The 21282-nt window shown below is 38.0% G+C and overlaps 1 protein-coding gene across 1 annotated transcript in view; it reads left to right on the top strand.

Moving 5' to 3' along the window:
• The window catches only part of MAN1A1 (mannosidase alpha class 1A member 1), a 178024-nt gene that overhangs the window by 25935 nt on the left and 130807 nt on the right, over positions 1 to 21282 (top strand). Inside the window, exon 3 of the mRNA XM_032157907.2 lies at positions 17906 to 18002. Coding sequence (XP_032013798.1) covers positions 17906 to 18002 — 97 coding nt within the window. The remainder of the gene's footprint in view (positions 1 to 17905; positions 18003 to 21282) is intronic.

Here is a 21282-nt window from a genome sequence, read left to right as displayed (position 1 = left end):
ATGCAGGGATTGGGGCACCAACCCCTCACACAGTTGAAAACCTGCATATAACTTTCGATTCCCCCCCCAAACTTAACTACCAATAGCCTACTGCTGACCGGAAGCCTTACTGACTAAGCATAAACAGTTAACACGTATTTTGTATGTTATATGTGTGATATACTGTAGTACTATGACAAAGTAAGCTATAGAAAAGAAAATGTTATTTAAAAAATCGTGAGAAAATATATTTATTCAGGTGGAAGTGAGTCATCATAAAGGTCTTCATTCCTTGTCTTCGCGTTGAGTAGGCTGAGGAGGAGGAAGAGGAGAGGTGTTCATGCTGTCTCAGGCAGAGGTGGAAGAAAATCCAAGTATAAGCAGACTCCCACAGTTCAAACCCATGTTGTTCAAGGGTCAACTGTACTTGGATTTGGAAACTTGCTGTTACTGTGTATGTTGAAATACAGTGAGAGTTAATTAAGATAACTATGCATTACAGTTGCTTATGTAGAATTTACCTATATTGTAGTAGTGGTAAATTTTGCAAGGCCCCAAATGTTTTTGCCACTGTTATTTTTATTTCTGAATATTATATAAGGCTTACGTGTTTGCTCTCTTCACTCCCTCTCATCCCGTAGGTATATTGAATAATTTAGAATTTAGGGTATTCTTCAACTACTTTTTTCTCCACCACTTCTCCTGTCAATTTTAGCTATTTGATTTGTCCATACAAGATTCTGTGGGACTGTCTGAGACTCTGTTCGTTCTCGTGGTTACAGAATTTGTCCTTTTGATGATAGGTCACTTAATCATCAACACTTGCATGACCACAGGGTGCACAAGCTGATGAGACTGACATCCTGGATCATGTAGGAAAGAACCTGGGCACATTCCCATACCTTCCACTCTGTTAACCTACATGGAGAAACTGAGAATCACAAGACACAAACAAAAATAACCTGCAGTTGTTCATCATTAAGATTAAGCAGAACACTGATATGTTGGGCATCAACTAAGTGCTAAAGATACTTGATAATTGATTATATGATACATTTGCTAAGTATTGGTAAAAAAAAAATATATAAGATTGTGATCATATTAGAAATACATTTGTCTCGTGGTATTTAACAAATTTGTGGCTTACATCAATATGGCAAAAGGAAGGTGTTAATTGCAGCGAGGATGATAACTACTCCATCATTTTTGGATCATTGTATTACAACTTTGAATCTACAGGCATAAAGGGAAACACCCTGACTCCTTATTTAAAAGGAAGAAACAAAACCTTTTTGATTCAGATCATATCTGCCATATTTTTAAATTAGGGCTAGAACCTGGGAAAAGCAGCTTACAGCAGAACCACATTTTATAATGCGATCTTTTGTTCAATTTGACTAGTTTGTTTTTCTGACACTCTCTAAAGTGGTATAACAGTGATAAGTACTTCTTCACAGACTTTGTGATGAAGAGAGATCAGCCTTAAATATAATTGACACCTTTCAAGGGTTTGGGCAAAGTCCAGCCAGTGTGCTGTGATGTCAGGGTGTTAGAACAGAGAACCTCTTCTGTCAGCCACCACCTTGCTGTGGGCTCAGTTACGTGCTGAGCACCACAGTAAAGACCCAGCTATGTAGCAGTTGAAAACTAGTTAAAGCCTTCCTTCTACTTTGAAATGATTGTTACCCAAACCTTGGTTTGCTACTTCCTAATTCAGAGCCTTATGCTGAAGACATTTTTGGAAAAAACTCAACAGCTTTATCAGTGAAATATGGGGAAATACTTAAGTGTCTTCATCAATAATTAGTTGATCTGGGGAAGAGAGACTTGGATTAAACACTGGGGAAGAGAGACTTGGATTATAGTGAATCAGTGTGTATGTATATTATAGAATTTCTATAAACAGGACTGGCCGAGTATTAGCAAATAGCACACACAGGACCATGTTTCTTGCCACGTTTTGGTGTACATAGTGGCATTTTATTGTGGTACTCTGGACCAGTGACTAGAGGGTCCCAAAGACTAGAGCTCATACTAGGAAGACAATTTACAAAAGATGGTTACCATTAGTTCTGCAAATAGAACGGAGATCTGAGACTGGATTCCAAAGAATACTGGCAAGGCATATCATAGTAGTAATTGGTCTAAGCTGAGCAGGGCCCAGTACTGAGAGGGTCAAGCCTGGGAGAAGAAAAAAAGGAGAAATGGAACCAGAATGACAACACTTAGTAATGTGGATAAGATCGTCACAGACATACAGCTGTACACCAGTGAGCTCCTTGTGGACAGGAATTGAATGCAGTATAGGCCATGTAGCTGTAGGTGCTCAAGATGATTGTGGAAGGAATGAATGGTTCTGCCTAGCACAAAGGAACATGGGAATGGCATTTGGTCTGGAGAGTCCAGTACTAGGACAGGTTCCACCCTGTTGCCCAACTGAATCTCTTGGGGAATTTGCTCTCTGCCTGGCTCAGAAAGCTGTGATCTGCTTCCTTCTCTATGAGTTCTACAGGAGTGGGCCACTGTTATGGAGAGCTGCGGCCCCTGGAACATTTTTACCATTGCTCAAAGTAAACATTTGCAGGGCTGAGGTGGGTGGATCCCTTGAGGTTAGGAGTTCAAGACCAGCCTGGCCAACATGGCAAAATCCCGTCTCTACTAAAAATACTAAAAATTAGCGAGGCATGGTGGTATGTGCCTGTAGTTCCCACCTACTTGGGAGGCTGAGGCAGGAGAATCACTTGAGCCCAGGAGGTTGAGGCTGTGGTGAACCGAGATCGTGCCACTGTACTCCAGCCTGGGAGACAGAGCAAGACCCTGTCTCAAAAAAAAAAAAAAAAAAAAAAAAAAATTGCAGGCCATGTAGTCAATCCACTAGATTTCAGGACCTTGGTTCTTTGTCAGTAAAATTCAGAGGTGAGTAGTTAGTTGTTGGAAAGGTGTCCTTCTGAGACAGGACCAAGGAAGCAGGCGAGAGGGATAGATCCTTCATCAATCCTGACATAGCATCCTGTAGAAGGTAAAATATCCTTGTTTGGAGGAGCATTTTAAACAAGGATATTTTAAATCAAGTTAGAGAGTCCTAAGCCAAGGACAGCATTTTCTATTCAGTACTGGGAAGGTATTTTCTGTCAACGGTAGAAGGTCATACTTCTCTGTTTGGAACAACAGTCTTGTTTCCAGAAATGAAGGATATGGAATTCTGATATTGTTCAAACATTGAAAAGAAAACAGTGTGAGAGAGTCAGTTTATATGGAAATCGATAGTAGGAGATCACAAGTATACTGACCTATTTTAAATAAGATTTCATGTAGTTACAGTAAAACTTTGGGGAGAAAGTTGTATTCTTTCACGTATACATATTTGAGAGTCAGAAATTTTACATTTGAGAAAGAGAAATTGTAATTCAGCTATGATACCCTGTAAAATAAGGTAAAAATTAAACATTTCAAATAGTATTATCAGTTTTACTGACTAGAAGCATAGTATTTAATACAAATACTATTATAAAATGTTTTTTAACAAGAGCCCCTTTTCACAAAGCTAAAGCTGTTTAATGTTATTAACAGAGTGGTATGTAATTATTGGGGTAATTCAGTTTTTACTAGCACTATGGATAAATTGTATTATTGAAGATGCCTTAATATTTGAGGTTTATACCAAGAAATATAGCCTTCTTTGATAACAATATTTACTTGAATATTTGATTTTGGTCAAATATTTTACTTTTTTCAAAGAAAGTGGAGAAAAACTCCTCAGATTATTCCATGGTGTTGCTATTTTCTGAGTGAATCCTGGAACCCTGACCACATACCTATTTTTTTTTGTTTTTAACCATTTGTGCCTTCCCCCAAGCCCACATTAGTCTTTAAAACTTAGAGGACGGCCGGGCACGGTGGCTCACGCTTGTAATCCCAGCACTTTGGGAGGCCGAGGCGGGCGGATCACGAGGTCAGGAGATCGAGACCACGGTGAGACCCCGTCTCTACTAAAAATACAAAAAATTAGCCGGGCGTGGTGGCGGGCGCCTGTAGTCCCAGCTACTCGGAGAGGCTGAGGCAGGAGAATGGCGTGAACCCGGGAGGCGGAGCTTGCAGTGAGCCGAGATCGCGCCACTGCACTCCAGCCTGGGTGACAGCAAGACTCTGTCTCAAAAAACTTAGAGGACTTGGCTACTGTAATTTTTTTGGTAAATCATACTATTTATTATTACACAGTTGTCACTGTCAAACCTTTAGAGTAGTTTCACCTACCAAATAATATGAAAAATACTGCAGAGAAAAACTTCTGTTTTCTCAAATTGGAGCAATAGTACATAGCCCAGTTTTGAGCTGATCACTCTAGTTTTAAAAAAACAACTGAAGTGTAACTACTTAAATGCTAAATGCCTTAGTGATTGGTGGTAGTTCAAACTTTAGTTTGAACTTTAAACACAACTGGCTGACCCCTCCTTAAGAGAAGATACTGGCCGGGTGTGGTGGCTCATGCCTGTAATCCCAGCACTTTGGGAGGCCGAGGCAGGCAGATCACGAGGTAAAGAGTCTGAGACCAGCCTGGCCGACATAGTGAAACCTCGTCTCTACTAAAAATACAAAAAATTGGCCAGGCGTGGTGGTGAGCACCTATAGTCCCAGCCACTTGGGAGGCTGAAGCAGGAGAATCGCTTGAACCCAGGAGGCAGAGGTTGCACTGAGCCAAGATTGCGCCACTGCACTCCACCCTGGGGGACACAGTGAGACTCCGTCTCTTAAAAAAAAAAAAAGAAGAAGATAACACTGCAGTTCTCCTGACTTTTAATTCATTTATGACAGCAGAATAACCACTGCAACAGCATATCTGCATGTGCCACACCTTTGTTCAAGGCAGAACGAAGAGGGAAAGCAAAGATACCCATTGACCTTGACAAATGTCCCATTGGCTGGAACTTTGACCAATAGCCACTTCTAGCTGTGAAGAGGCTGAGAAAGAACATTAGGCTTTTACAGTTTTCAGTTTCAGCAAGAAGCAAAGGAAAAAGAGGTTTGGTTGTGGGGTAAATATATCTATATTATCTGCAGTAGGTCTAATAGATATTCATATTTTTATTATTGTTTTGCAGCTTTGTGTAGTCTTTTGGAATAATAAAACAATTTCACCTCTGCTGACAAACTTGACATTTCTTTTACTTCTTAAATTTATGGAGGTCTTTGCCCGATTTTTAAGCCATAAAATAGCTGAAGAAAATTGGAAGTCATTGCATTCAAAGCTCATATTAAGTAATGCAGTCTATTTTAACAGGTTGCCGAATCTGGCATATATTTTTGATGGCCGCTTGCCATCCATCAACAATAGAATGAATAATGATGATGATGATTATTATTATTATTATTTTTATCATTTTGAAGAAAAAAAATCAGGCTCTATCAGATTTAAAACCCTACCAGAAGGGTTAGAGTAATGCATTTGCAGGCCCAGGGAGTATTTGCCATCACTTACAAAATACCTCAGATGATCTTCAGTCCATAGAAAATACAATTTTAGGGTGGTAATGATACAGGCATATTAGATGTTAGTACTTGCCTTAAAGATGGTACTGTGTCACATATAGTCTAAAATAATTATTTGCCATTTTTAGTGATAATCTTAGTAATGTAGAAGTCTAGATGAAACCATAGAAGAGAGCTTTGAAAAATAATCCATATCTCAGTACCTTTTTTCTGGATGTGTTTAATAAGAAATCTGATATTGCCATTTAGGGGCAATGTTTAGAGTATTATTGACATTCAAGCTAGTATATTGAGCAATATGTCTCTTTTCAGTAACACAAAATGAAATTATTAGGGTGTTCTTTCGGTAATGAAATACAATCCGCAATGAAACCAAGACTCATGGTGATGAAAGAACCCATATAGGATGCCCAAGTAGAGGAGAACAGATACCTTTCAAAGGAAGGAACTTTTAGCTATTAAAATGTATGTAAAGCAAAGTTCTGATTTAGTATATGTCAGGTAACTTTTTCCCTACAGGGTACCAGAAGTAAGAGATACTCATATTTTCACTTTTTTAATATAGCAGTATGTTTAATGCTTTCCCTGCATCTGCAAGGTTTTCAAAAAAAGAAAGATTGGAAGTTGGTTTTGCATGTCATGTTTCTGAAAGCCTCACTCTTAAACATAATGTAAATTTTTCCAGAATAATGAGATAGGTAACAGAAACATACAAAGATGTATATCAGCAGCACATGAGTAACACTTTATTTGGAAGCCAAGTTTCCCCCAGATGGCATGGGTCACACATTTGGCTCAGGACAGTGTACAAGGTAATATACATTAGGCTTCAGACTCAATCTGAGTTCATAGCCAACCTCCACCGCCAAGATCTGACGTTGGGAAAATTAACCTCTTGATGTCTTCATCTGTGCAATGGGACTGTCTCTGGGGAGACTACCTTCCTTGCAGAGTTGTTGTAAGGGATGAGCGGAGAAATACTTTACATACTTCCTGATGTGTAAGTGTTCAATAAATGCTATGTCTGTGACAAGGATGATGATAAGAAAATAGGTTTTTGGGACCCACCAATTATGGATTTTAAGTCTTGTACAATCACTAGTTGCTACTCCAAGATTATCCTTAGGAATCAGCATTTCTGGTAGTATTACATTTCATAAGTAAAGTCCTTTTATACATTTTTATTATTGTTATGCCCAGATAATAATTTGTAAAACTGTTATCAGCAGTATGAAAGGATTACTTTCAGAATCTTACAAGATCATGGATTCTAGATGACAACAGATATTCCACTTGTTAATAATGGACAATTTTAAGGACAGTTACTTCAGAAGGTTTTTTTTTTCTTAGGAAAAACAAATTTTCCTATAATATGTGACATTTTATGGCCAATGTATTTTTTATGAATTCTACCTTCAAGTAATAATAACTTACAGAATTACAATTCATAATCCTTTAATTAAGAAAATAGTGATTTTTGGCCTTAATTTGAAAAGGAAATGCTTATACTGTGCAGCTCTCTTCTTTAACAGCTTTATTCATAATTGCCAAAACTTGGAAGCAACGAAGATGTTCCTCAATAGGTAAATAGATAATTAAACTGCAGTATATCCAGACAACGGAATATTATTCAGCACTAAAAAGAAATATTATTCAACACTAAAAAGAAATGAGCCATCAAGCAATAAAAGGGCATGGAGGTACCTTAAATGCATGTTGCTACGTGAAAGAAGTAACATGGCTACAATATAAAAGGCTACATATTTTATGATTTCAATTATATGATATTTTGAATTAAACAAAACTGCAGACAGTAAATTACTGGGGATTGGAGAGAGTTAGGGATGAATAGGCACAACATAGAGGATTTTCATGGCAGTGAAAATACTCTGTGTGATACTGTGGCAGTAAATACATGCCATTATACATTGTCAAAACCATTGAAATATACAACACTAAGAGTGAGCCTTAATGTAAATCATGGACTTTGGGTAATAATGATGTGTCAGCCAGGAAGGGAAACATCACATTCCGGGTACTGTTGTGGGGTGGGGGGTGGGGGGGCGGGGACAGCATTAGGAGATATACCTAATGCTAAATGACGAGCTAATGGGTGCAGGAAATCAACATGGCACATGGATACATATGTAACAAACCTGCACATTGTGCACATGTACCCTAAAACCTAAAGTATAATAAAAAAAAATAATAATAATGATGTGTCAGCGTAGGTCCATCAGTTGTAATAAGCATACGATTCTGGTGCATAATGTTGATAGTGAGGAGGTTGTGCCTTTGGAGGATATATAGGAACTTTGTACTTTCCACTCAGTTTTGCTGTGCATCTAAAACTTCTGTTTAAAAAATGTCTGTTTTAGAAAACATACACACGCAAAAGAAAGGAAAAAAGGGAAATACTTGTGCCCTGCAATTCTCCTCTTGATAACTGAAGAATGGGGATTGACTCTAGGGATAGCTTATTTCAAAAAAAAAAAAAAGAATAAAAATATAATTTAAAAAGGTAACTATATCTGACTTTGCTCATTTTAATGAAATTCAAGCTAATTCATTTTAATTGATCACTAAATAATTAGTAACTTTATTAACTACTAGTAATACTAGTGATAACCTCATAGTGTTTGTAAAGTTTAAAAAAATCTAAAAGAAAAAAAAAATCTAAAAGAAAAAGTTTAGTCTTTATAAGGTTGACAAATCTATAAACAAATCTTCTAAAGATAGCACATTTCAATTTTAAAAATCATTTTGTCACTACTGCAAAAATTAAAATGTGAAAATTTGAAGTTGTAGAATGATATATGTATGAGTTAGAATGTTTGGGCTTACCTTTTTATTACAAGTATTAAAAAAACCTTTTGAGATTAGACATTACATGAAAATAGCATTTGTTTTCTATGGAATACTTTTTTAGCTCTCCTTAGGATATTAAGGGAGCATCTGTGATATCCCAGCAAAGAATACCTTTTTTGACTGGGCATGGTGGCTCACTCCTGTAATCCCAGAACTTTGGGAGGCCAAGACGGGCAGATCACCTGAGCTCAGGAGTTTGAGACCAGCCTGGCTGACATGGCGAAACCCCGTCTCTACTAAAAATTACAAAAATTAGCCAGGCACCTGTAATTCCAGCTACTCAGGAGGCTGAGGCAGGAGAATTGCTTGAACCCGGGAGGCGGAGATTGTAGTGAGCCAAGATCGCGCCACTGCATTCCAGCCTGGGCGACGAGCAAAACTCCATCTCAAAAAAAAAAAAAACAAACCAAAAAAAAACACCTCAAAAAATGAATACCTTTTTCTCTTGATCACTAAAGATCTATAGTTGCTGATGCTTCCCATGTTGGGAAAGCCCTGTAAGATCTTGGCCTGGGGACCAAGTGAGGAAGATCACCTGTCACCACAGGCCTGCAAGGGGTCACTTGCTGGCGTCACATTGACCTCAGAGGTCTTAGCAAGGCTAATCTAATGAATTCAAAGTTTCCGTGTTAATTAAAAATCTGCCGAATAAACAGACCGAAAATGCTGAGGTTAAACTTTTCAACACAAAGTGACAACTTCTGAACTCAGTGACAGCTTCTGCCTGGAGACTTTAGTCATTAACCACAAGACAGATATTTTTGATGAGGAAATAACTACAAATGGTAGACCCTAAGCTGATGCCAAACTATTCTATGTAAGGAAAGTGTTCTCAGCAATAGTGCTTCCTCCCAAAAAGGAATGGACTGGATATTCACCTATGAATAAGCCCTTTTCTGACCTCTAACTTTTGAGTTGCTAAATTATTATCCCTTAGAATGTTTTAGAGAAATGGACTTATATTTTGGTCAAGTATTTCTTTATTCTTTTTCTTTTCCCCTGTACCCTCTGCCATTTGGTAACAGCACAAGAGTTTTTATAAAATAATGTCAAAATTTGGCCATAAAAAAGAACCATTAAATGCATATGATCCCTATTTTTTGAGCTAGAACTAGAAACACTGGCATTTCCTTAGGAGAACGAGATACTTCTTAGAAGCAGAACAATCTGTCCTTTACAAGTAGTGATTACTAGAATTCTCATTTTTAAAACTGGCTTTATCAGGCATTCTGACTCTTTTTCTAAAGAAATTGCTGTTGCTAACCACGCTTTCATTTCACTGGGGAATTAATGCTCAGTGGCACATTAGAATTCATGCAATAGCATTAAATAATTACTGTTTCTTTATATATCTCCTGCCAACTTAGAAGTACATTAAAATTGGCTGTAGGAGAATTCAGGACACCTCAATCTGAAGAAAATCCCCATCCATATATATATTCTCCACTCAGTAGATAAGAGGCAACCTCGAGTACCTGGCAACAAACGAATTGCACACATAGCAACAAGAAAGAAGTCGAGTAATATAGAAAGAGGAAAGAGAAGCCAGTCCACATTAGCTCCCGTGGTGGTAGTAAACTTCAGAAAATATCAGAGCTGTAGACAGCAGCTTGGCATGAGGAGAGGAATTCATGGTTCTCCATAAATCTAGTAGACAGGCCAGGTCAGATAGGGCAACACCATCTTGTCTGCCCAAGTAGCATACAGGGCAGGAGGAGAAAAGTTAGGTACAGAGCTGGAGCTGAGAGCCGAAGTGGAGGAGGAGGAAGGCTGTGAGAGTTGAAGGCTATAGGGCAGGCAAGGAAAGGTGGTGCTGTGAATGTCTTCAGTTGAGCCAGCTCCCAAGCCTGATTCGGCGTGTGTCATTTTGGTGCCAGGCCTGGCCACAGCTTCTCAGACCCCAGATAGAGCTGCCTTCTGTGCATGGAGGAGCAGGAGGGCTCAGAGGCCTCAGATGACTGTCTGAGGTTTGCAAGCAGCAAAAAAGTGAGGGCTCTGTTCAGTGTATAGTGGAGAAAATCAGAGTGAGAGAGTTTCCAGCCTTGCTCTTCTCTATACTACCTTGCGCCTCAGCTTCATATGTAAAACAGGGATAATAATACCCCAGAGAGGGTGTTGTAAGGATTGGATGTGTTAAATTATATCAAATTCCCCTCATAGTGCAGTGTGGTAGCTGTTTGACAAAGTTAATTCACTTCCTCCTTTACAGCCTCGGCCTCCATAACCCATGATATTTGTAGAACAAAATAATACTTTCTAAAATGTGAAACTACTACTCATCCAGTGAAAGAATTGTTGAGAAGCTTACACATAATGCTTTATACACCTCAGATCTCAAATATGTTTGCTAATTTGTGGCAAAGAGATAGCACATATGTTGCTACCAGAGCAGTCCAGGAAGCTGGCCCTGAAGGGCAGCCTGTGCTAGAAGTGGAATAGAAGCTCCTCGCGGAGCTATGGGAACCAGGGCTGGTGGGAAGCCACATGCCCACAGACCTAAAAACAGAGTGGTTAGTTCTAGACGCATGCCTATAAAGTAGAGGTTGCAGTGCAAACTGCTAGGCTGTGGGCTAACTGTGGCTCACAGATTTTTTTTTTTTTTAACCCTTAGCCAGCGTAGTATTTTTTTTTTTTTTTAATAGCTTTAGTCAGGGGCTTGACTCTTCGTTTTGTCACATTTCCCATTCACTCCTAGTTGCCCTAGACCTGGTGCTTCTGTTCCTGTCTGGCCCTTCAAATGTTCTGAGCCCTTTTTTGAGCCTACCACAGAACAGGGGCACAAACCAGAGAGCAGACAGTGGACTCAGAACCAGGGACTGAATGTGTCCTATCCCTTTGTCCTAGGGTTGCCAGATGAAATATAGCACTTTCAGTTAAATTTGAATTTTAGATAAGCAACTTCTTTTTTTTTTAGTATATGTAGGTTCTGTGTAATATTTCCATTTCCTAAATCTGGCAATACTGCTTTATTCCCATTTATAATTCTCATCCTCGCAACCGTAACTACTAAGTAGTAATGGTCATTGTAACATTGGGGTAAAGAATCTTGAAAATAGAACACCTTGGCAGCCTTCGGGAAAGAGAGAAGGGGATACATTTATTTCAGCATTTGAAAGAGCAAAGCATGTGAATGAGTGTTTGAATTTGATACGGGGTAAAATTGGAAACTATCACGGCTAGAGGGCTTTTTTTCACGTACTGGGTGATGACAGCTAGAAGGTGACTGGAGGTGGCCCTCACTCACTAAGAAATGATGTGAAGACAAGGATCATTCCTAAGACTATCTTGGGTGGCATCTTGATACCTGTTACATGAAAGGGTGCTAAATACTTTCAGATGTAATTGTAGTAAACTCCAGGCAGACAGTCTTTGTGAAGGCGGAGTCACATCAGGCTCTGCACTGTCACCTGTTGGTGACATTGGCCTCTTTCCTTTCCCAGAATTGCTCTGCCCACTCTTGAGTTCAGCTAAAGGTCAAAGCATCAAAGGAAGGAGAACTTCCTTCCTAAGTTCTCCGTTATCTCTGTTTAACCTCCTGAAGCGTAGGAGGACTCTGAGGAGGTGGTGTGAGTGGATAAAGGTCAGCCAGGCTCATTGAGTGTCTTCTAGTCAGGTGCCCTGTCACACCTGATCTCCTCACTGTGCTGTAAGGGAGATAATACTTATTTTTTTAATAAACTGTATTTTCTGAGCAGTTTTAGGCACATAGCAAAATTGAGCAGAAAGTATAGAGAGTTCCCATATACACCCTGTCCCCACACAGGCACAACCTCCCAATCTCAGCACCTCAACCCACAGTGGTGCATTTGTTAAAATGGGTTATTCTTTTTGAAAGATGAGCGAACTAAGGCGTAGAAGGGCAGACCCTGAGGCAGCTGGCCTCAGACTTACCCACTGTGACCTGCTCTGCCATGTGGCTGTGATAGACCGGCCTTAGTATCAGGTCTCTTGCTGCCCAGTTGTCCTTCTGGCCCTCCAGATCTTCATTCCCATAAGGAAATGTAGGTGGTGGGGATAGCATTAGATAAGCAGAGGAAGGGGTGGTTAGATTGCCGTCTTTTGTTCATCCATGGAGAAATTCTCTTCCAATGGATAAGTGAAGGTTTGGAGAAATTGTGAATTAATTTCCCCCAAGTTGCTTTTTATCTATGTCCCTCCCTTCTGTTTTCCAATTCCACCAAAGATTGAAAGAAATAAGGTTCATTTAGTGACCCTAAAAATATTTTATCTGAAAGTTCTAGAAGTTACTTTTGTGTGACAGCCAAGTAATTTTAAGCAAAGTTTGATGGAAATTGCTGTCAGGCTTTTAAAATCACTGTTTTTCAAAGCATCAACCCTAAGTGTAGTTTTAAGAGAAATGGCACATCACTTTCAGGTTTAACAATCAGTTAGATTGCTCTTCCACCTCAGACCTTGCCTGAACCAGACACAGCCCCTTGTGTCCCCAAGAACAGCAGGGACATGAGTATCACTGGACCGCAGAGCTTCTTCCCTTTCATGACAAACAGCAGACTGTTACATAAGTGAGCCAAAGACAGCCTCTGTCTGTCGGTCTCTAGGTTATTTCCTCACTGCAGGCTGAGACCCGTTAATTCAAGAGCCCGCCAACAACAAACTAATTTTTAATACATCTAATTATTTTAAAAATAGCCCGAGCAAGCAGATTTTTAGCTATTTAGAGCCTGCCTTACACATTCTGTGAAACCTTACCTAGCATCTGTTGGCCATTGATAAGATAGAGCTTTGTGGTTTTAAGACACCAAGCTGCTACTGTCCTTCAAAGTCCTCTGATAATAGAGATACTCCACCATGCTGCGAAGTGACATCACTTAGTCCTGAGCCCTCATGCTGATGCACCTCTCCCTTGGGAGTTCCTTTGCCCTCCTCCCCTTCTGCATGGTAACCTCCTCACCCTAAGCCTCTGGATGCCCTCCCATGCAACCCTGTACAAAGCACCACTCATTAAAGCTTGTTGTGTGTTAACTGCCTCTGTGGTCCTGTCTTTTTCCCAGATCAACCTCAAATCCCTTGAACAAACCGCCCACACACACAGCAGTACCTTAGCACAACTAAGATTTTATGAAAGCCAGTGTATGAACCTCCAGAGCTAAAGGTTGCCCCACATTGCCTTAAACCTGGGGAGGACCTTTCTACTCTTCCTTTCTTCCTTCATCTTTTGGATACCAAATAGTTGTGTATATTTTTAAATGTATATATTGATAAAGAGCTTGTGTACAATATAAGTTTGCCTGGTTTCACATATATTTGTCCCTCCTATTTATGTATTATACTAGGAAAAATTATGAAGCTCTTTTAGATTGCAAAAATCACAGACATTCTTAGGTTTTTAATAAAAGTAATTATAATGCCTAAAATGCATTGAGCACTTACTGTGTGTCGGGCAACATGTTAAACTCTTTACATGCATTGTTTTATTTAATCATCACCACAACCAGTGAGGTGTTTTTATTCACATTTTATGTGTGCAGAAAGTGGGCTCAGAGAGATTAATTGCCTCGCTTAGAGTCACACTGACGATGGCAGAGCTCAGATATGAACCTATATCTGTTTCACATATGCGTTCGCCCATGGCCCGCTTTTACGCATTACTCCTCAGTAAATGAGAAGCTTTCCTACAAGTACACATGGGGAAGTAAGCAAACAGTCTCAGCAGGCAAAGAGGAAAAGGGAAGATGATTCATCAACATTCAGGACTCCACAGCATTGTTGATAGTTCTATAGCTGCTGTACAGGCCTAACACAGTTCCACTGGGGAACCATCCAAGTGGCAAAATCATCTCTGCCTCAGCCTCCTCTTAACTTTTTTCTCCTTGCCTTTCTCGTCTTCTTTCTCATGGCTTCTACTGCTTCATGGCCCTTTCTCTTGTGTATTTGTACTTCTCTGTTTCTGTATCACTCTCTGGCCTCTAGGTTCTCTCTGAATGTCTCCCAGTTACACTTCCCTAGGTAGAGTGGATGGTTGGGTTGACTTGTCCCATCCATTAGTGACAACTACACACCAGGGCGCCACCTTGGAGGCTCATGGCTAGCTCTCAGCTGTCTGCCTTTGAGTTGGGCACCAGGCCCTGGTTCATTCAGCTGGGCCAGCATCACATCCTACAAACTATGGAAATTTTATGTAAGATCCCATAGAAGGAGGCCGTAAGTGGGACTTGAACTTGTAGGCTTCAATGAAATAGGGCAATGAAAGCCCAAAGTTTTCCTAAGATCTGTCTGGCAAAATCATGTAATTTTCAAAGACTTTTAATGTGTCTAATATAAAAATTTAAAGACTATGTGTTTAAGACTTCAGCAAATAGAAGTATTTGCTAAGAGTAGTTCTAGCAATAAATATGCAAGATAAGAAGTCTATGCATACTAGGGAAATTCCAACATATTTCTTTCTTCAGTGTGCTTGATTAGGTCAGGACATTAAACTTAATTTGTTAGAAACAACAATAGAGTTGTATACAACATTTAATTAGTTTTCTTAGTCTTCTATATTCATAAACATTTACTGAGTATGTAAACAGGCAGTATTTTATGTTTCCATACATTATCAATGAGATAATAAGTGAGACAGCATCCTGTATACTTCCCTTTTAGTCCTATAGAATCTTTTCATAGTGTAGCAGATACTCAATAAATGACCTGGCCTAATTAACAGCCCTGATGCCAATTGAGAAGAAAGTACAAATCAAAGAATCTTTTCTTATAAGCATGGAGTCAAGGGGGAAGTAATACTATTTCTTTAATGCCTTATACCCAATTTAATATTTTCTGGGTTAAAATAATGGGTTGCAATTATGAAATTTTGGTCCTTTGTTTCTTTTCACACACTGTGTCAGCTCTACCTTTCACCAGGAGCAAGTATATGTATTCAGGAAGAAAACATCTTTGGCTTGCTTTCAGTTTATCTCTTTTTGTGAGGGTTTCACTACTGCATTTGAAATTCGGGCCCATTTTACTTCTACGTGGAATGCCAGGCTGTAGAACCCTAATTAAGTTAATGAAAGACTACAAAAGAAACCTAAGGAGCCTGTGAAGAGGGGGGATCAATTCTGTCCTTGTTAGTAGTTAACTTTTAGAAGTGACTTCCTTGTCCTGCCAGCTCATGAGAACTGGGTCTAGAGAAATTAAATGACTTCATCCCCATCGCCACTCAGCTGGGTAACGTTTTAATACTACAAAATTAAAAGCTGGTAGCCTTTTGATGTTTTCAAATATTTGTGTAAGTCATAAATCTGAGTTAACAAGTTGATTTTATATTTGACTTTTAAATTGAAGCTTATAGTTATTCTATGCATGTGTACACACACACACACGCACACAGTGTCTTACAGTTAGCTTTAATGTGGTAAATCATTTCCAGAGGTGATCAGCTGTTGGAATTGGTTAACAATATGACTGTTCCTCTTTACAATTGCTAGATAAACCCCTCCCAGTGCTTCGTTCAGGGCATTTTGACCACATCATTTTCGTCTTTTCTAACTTTAACTCATAGAAATCCCATGGGATCAGGAACCCATTTTGAGAAATATGTCAGCAACTTTTGAAATGTAGGAAACTAACCAATTAGTGTCAGCTTTTCCCTTGAGGGAAGAAGATAGGAAAAGTTAATATATACTATAGAGGTTACTTTAGGAGATCCTTTACTAGTGGTACATTGTATAAATGATCATTTTTGACAAAGCTGAAACAAATCATCATAACTTTTTCTTCTGTTTTGATGTTCAGTATATTCCAAAAGCTTTTGAATTTATAAAATATCTTTGGAAATTTACAGGAATGAAGAATTTACTAAATATAGTACATTTAATGGAAAAGCCAAATAAAACTCAAATATAATCTCTAGGTGTTCTGTAGATTTTTTATATACCTAGTCTTTCAGAGGCTCATTGGTTTCTATTTTTCTGTGATGTGAATTTAATTAGTTTTAATATAGATTTAAAATTTAATAAACATGTGATTACCTGCCATCTGTCAAGCAGTATACAAGGTGCAAAAACATAGACCACAAACATGTATTCCTTATATACATCCTGTAAGGAATTATCCCAAATTTTCAGATAAGAGTCACGACTCATCCTTAAGTATGTGACTCATCAGTGGCATTGTAGGGATTATAAATCAAGTCATGTGACCCTCAAATCTGTTTTACTTCTCAACAAAATTAATTTATAAGAAAAAAATCCTGAAAACACTACCATATACACATTCTTTTGATTGTTGGAAGATCAATAATCTGATTCAGTAAAGGAAGATTTTGTTGCTAACTCATTAAAGGAAGGTGGTGCAATGTGTTGGTTAATGCCATGGGCTTTGGAGTCAGGCCAGCTTGGAGATGAACCCTGTCACCTTGTCTTTGGAAAAACGTGGTGACTTTGAGTAAAGTTGTTTTTTAACTTCCAAACCTCAGTTTCTTCATCTCCCTAACAATGGTAATAAAACATATTTCATAGGGTTGTAGCAAGAATTGGTTACAATAGTAAAGTTACAGCATTTAGCAGAGTACTCAGCAGATACTACTGATTCTTGGTAACTATTAGTAGTAATAGTGGTGAGTTAGGAAGGTAATTTACAAATTGGTTAAAGATGCTGATTGTTATGTTCAGGAACATATGAAGAGTTTGTTATTAGTAAAATATTGATCTCAATGAAGATTTTGAGTGGTAAACAGCCCGTAGATAATATCTATAACTTTGTGTGATGCTTTAAGATACTCTAAAATATGGAGCCAGATTGGAACCTTTTTCAATTATGTCTATATTTTGATTACTGAGTTCTAGACAGTTGAAGAGTCCAAACCTTTTTAAAAATATGTATACAAAAATAATTATATGTGTTCTTTGAGTCACTGAAAAAAGTTTATACAACTAATTTATGGCTGAGGAATTTGGCTTTTAAAACCATTATTGGTGTGTGGACTCTGAATTAGGAATATACTGGATCAATCTTCAGTTACATACATATACACATATATATATCCAATTAAAGATTGATTACATTAAAATGTTTTCCCAAAATCTGGGCGTAATCACAGTTTTTTTTTTTTCCTATAAATATTTTAAAATACTTCTCTATATAGTCTTGGTCAGGAAACATCAAAGTGGTTTAAAGGGATAACCTGAATATTTGTCTGTATGCTGTGAGGTCAACAAAGTAAGAAGAACTTTGTGCAGAAATATAAATTTTAAAGATAGTCTTTGCAGATTTAATCTGTTATGAAAATGAACTAGATAAATGTAGACATGATTCATGCTTTTAAGATAAGCTAAATTCCTGTTTTTGGGAACTGACTTTTGAAAATGGTATTTGTATTAAATAGGATTAAATGGACTCAAAAAACAAAAACTTTCCATTCGTAAACATAAAAGAGTAGTGTGTATGTGTACCAGCAAGTTTATATGAGCGTGTGTGTTCTGGTTTATATAATCATAACCCTTTTACTTAGTCATCCTTTTAACTAATGAATTTTAAGGTTTTAGCCTTTGCTCTTCAATATATTACCTATTTTGTAGCAAAAACATTTCCATTCAAACTATAATGCTGTTTTTATTTTTTTTCTCAGATGATGAAACATGCTTGGAATAATTATAAAGGTTATGCCTGGGGATTAAATGAACTTAAACCTATATCAAAAGGAGGCCATTCAAGCAGTTTGTTTGGTGAGTAGATGTGCTTTGGTTTCTTAGTGACAATAACTTCTCCCCAATTGCTTGAGCTTATGGATGGTGGAGAAGTCTGTGTAATATGGCCCTCCAGGCCATTTGGTTAGGAAACTTGCACACCTGATGGAATTGGATAAGGATTGTGCATAGTGTGTCCTTCAGATAGAGCAGTGGCTATGTGTTCAAATAACCTGAGTAACTTTAAAGAGTACTAATGCCTGGGGCATACTTCTAAAGATTCTCACTTAATGGTTATAGGGTGCAGTATCAGGATTTTTAGCCTCTGGGGTGATTCCTAGCATAGAAGCACTTGGTGGGCTGCACTAACTGCTTCCTGTTAGGTAAAAGTTGTGCCTTTATAGATAATCTAGGCAAGGCAGCTAGCCATGGTGATCTTCACTGTATCTCAATTTTGGCTGTAGGTTTCTCCTGTTTGTACCATGGAAGATAAAGTGAGGATGGATTAGGTTAATTGAACTTCCATTTATCCACTTTTGCACGCTTTATTGCATTTGGTTCCCACAGCAACCCTCTGTGACTGGTACTGTGGGTGTTAATAACATTCCATTTGGAAGTAAGGAAGCTAAGTAACACAAGAGTTTCATGGATTCTTTGGGTCACAGAGCTGCCCAGTATCCTCCTGCTGCACTTGATTTCTTTCTAATCCTCAAAATTTGTCTGTAAGTAACAGGATTAAGGGAATACAGTGTTACTCTGGAACTTCTGAATTCAACAATAGAACACTTTCTATACTTTAACTGAAAATGTTAAATAGTAGCAATTCACATAATAACAGTTTCAGCTCACATTTATTGAGCACTTACTGTGTGCCAAGTGCCATTCATGCATTATTTCATTTAGCCTCATTAAAATATACATTTTATAGGTAAGAAAAATGAGGCCCAGGGAGTAGTTTTCCCAGAGATAGCCACCTACTAACTGGCAAAGCTGGGACTTGAACCCTGGTGTGGCTAACATTAGAGTCCATGCTCCTAATTCTGACATTTTGTTTTTCCATTTATTTAGAACCTTCCATGTGTTTGGCTTTACTTGTAGCACTGGTGATAATGAAAATAATACAAGTCTTTGTACAGGTCTTTACACAAGTCTTTGCCTAATACACAACATATAATATGTAAATAGTGAGTTATCAATGCACCAGGTGGTTCAATATATACTCCATGAAGTTCTGAGGAACCAGTAGGACCTCAAGTTGGGAGGAGGGCATTGCAGGATTTGCAAGAACAGGTAGAAAGAGCTGGGAAAAGTAGAAGAAAAGAGACTTGATCTATCAGAGTGACACAGTTTTGAGATGAAGAGCACCTATACCTGAAGTAGAGGCAATAGAGGTAATTCCAAACACTTCTAAAGTAGTGTTTTTAGGACCCAGCTACCAGTTAACATGGGTAAGGAGAGGTATGTTGAAGAGAGAAACTAAAACTTCATGCAGAGCCAGAGGCCTTTATTTTTTCATTGTTTATTATAAAATTTTTTGAAAAAATTATAACTCCATTTATCTTTTATCTCTATAAAAGTCGTTTGTACCACTAAGAAATCAGTTATTGTGTTAAATTGCCATAATCTTTATCAGAGGTATTATTTGGTTCTCTGTTAAAACATTTATGATTTTAAAAATTTTTATTGAACATTAAAAACATACTAGGTCTCTTAGGCCTGACTTTTGTTTCTTGGTTTTCATTGGCTTTTTCAGTAAAAAAACACTTTTCATAATCAAGATAAGAACTTGCTCTTAGAAAAAGAGCTTCAGGTATTAGCATAAGGAAATGAAATATTAATAATTCAAATGGTATTTAATCTCATTCCATCTTCAAATTAAAATAAGATACATAATGATTTTCTTATTATAGAAATACCAATATAGTGGAACTTGTTACAAAGACATACAAAGTTTTCATTTTTTACATGAGAAAAACTTTTAAATGACTTCTTTAGCCCACTTCTTAGCCAAATTTCTTATCTGTGTAATATGTAGTCCCATATATTCGCTCAGCAAACCAGGCAGAAGATAGGAAAATGTAAGTTCTTTACCACCTGGCTTCTTGGGAAATAGTTTTTACTTTGAGATAAGTTATTTTGAGTTTTAACCCTAAAAACAACCTTTTTGGAGAAAGTATTAGGCATTATGAATCTTTTCCCAGTTATTAGCCATTGGGGAGCTCTTCAGGTCTGCTTCCTTCTCATGGTTGTTTCTCACCATTTATGTTGAACCTTCCATCTTTTTCCTAGACAGAGTAAGACTGGTTCCTTCCTAAACAACTTTAATGAATATAAAAAAAAGTTAAGTATTCATGATCTCTCAATTCCATCTTAAACAGGAAACTAGAACTATTTATTTCAAGATTTCAGTGGTAAAGAAGATTTCAAGTAAAACTGTACCTCAAAGAGAGGTATTTTGTGCTTGACCAATTATACTCATGTAAAGCTAAAATACAAGAAATAAAAATATTAACTTAAGGCTCTTAATAACTTAGAAACGAAATGTCAATGAAAATATGAAGGTGATATCATATTTCAAAATGCCCACTTTAAAATATTCCCTCCAGTGTCTCTCTGAATCCATAGTTCTAGCTTCAAAAAATTTAAAGGAAATTGGATTACAGTAAAACATTTCACAAAATGCAAGGGTCTTCAGGTTTCTTTCTCCTGATTATTAGATAAGATTTACAATTTTTATCTTTTTGAAAATCAAGTGTTTTAATATTCTATTATTTATAGTTTTCTAATGATAACTTCTCAACTTGGCATTTGAAAGGCATGTGCCAGTGAAATAATTTTCACTTGTATTTATAGATTTGGTCTTGGATCATCCAGAATGCTAATTATGTATAAGAAGTGTAGTGCCCCGTCTTTCAGCAGCGACTTGTTGTGCTCCTGAGTGCAGGATCGGCTGCCTGACACTTGCACAGCCAATAACAAGGATGAAGTTCAGTGAAAGGAAAATGACTTTTATTTCCAAAGTTAGCAGTGGCCGGCTTACTCCTCTAGAAACTGCTTCACACTTGAGGCTGGGAAGAGGGTCTTAAAAATGGAACTTGGACTGGGAGGCATATGGGAAGGGTGCCTGAGTATAAGGTCTGCATGTCTTGTTCTGGCGGCTATCTCTAGCTGTAGTCCACCTGGAGTGCAGGCTGATGTCATACCAACAATGGCTGGGTTGCTGACTAACTGCCTTGAGGTAGTCTCTGAAATTTTGCAGCTGGGTGTCCATGCTTGATCTGTTACAAGATTAGCCCCTGGAACTTCTTAGTAAGCACAT

The sequence above is a fragment of the Hylobates moloch genome, unplaced genomic scaffold (genome assembly GCF_009828535.3).
Source record: "Hylobates moloch isolate HMO894 unplaced genomic scaffold, HMol_V3 SCAFFOLD_2, whole genome shotgun sequence".
Taxonomy (NCBI): domain Eukaryota; kingdom Metazoa; phylum Chordata; class Mammalia; order Primates; family Hylobatidae; genus Hylobates; species Hylobates moloch.
Note: the sequence above shows the minus strand (reverse complement) of the source record. Positions and strands in the feature narration are given on the sequence as shown.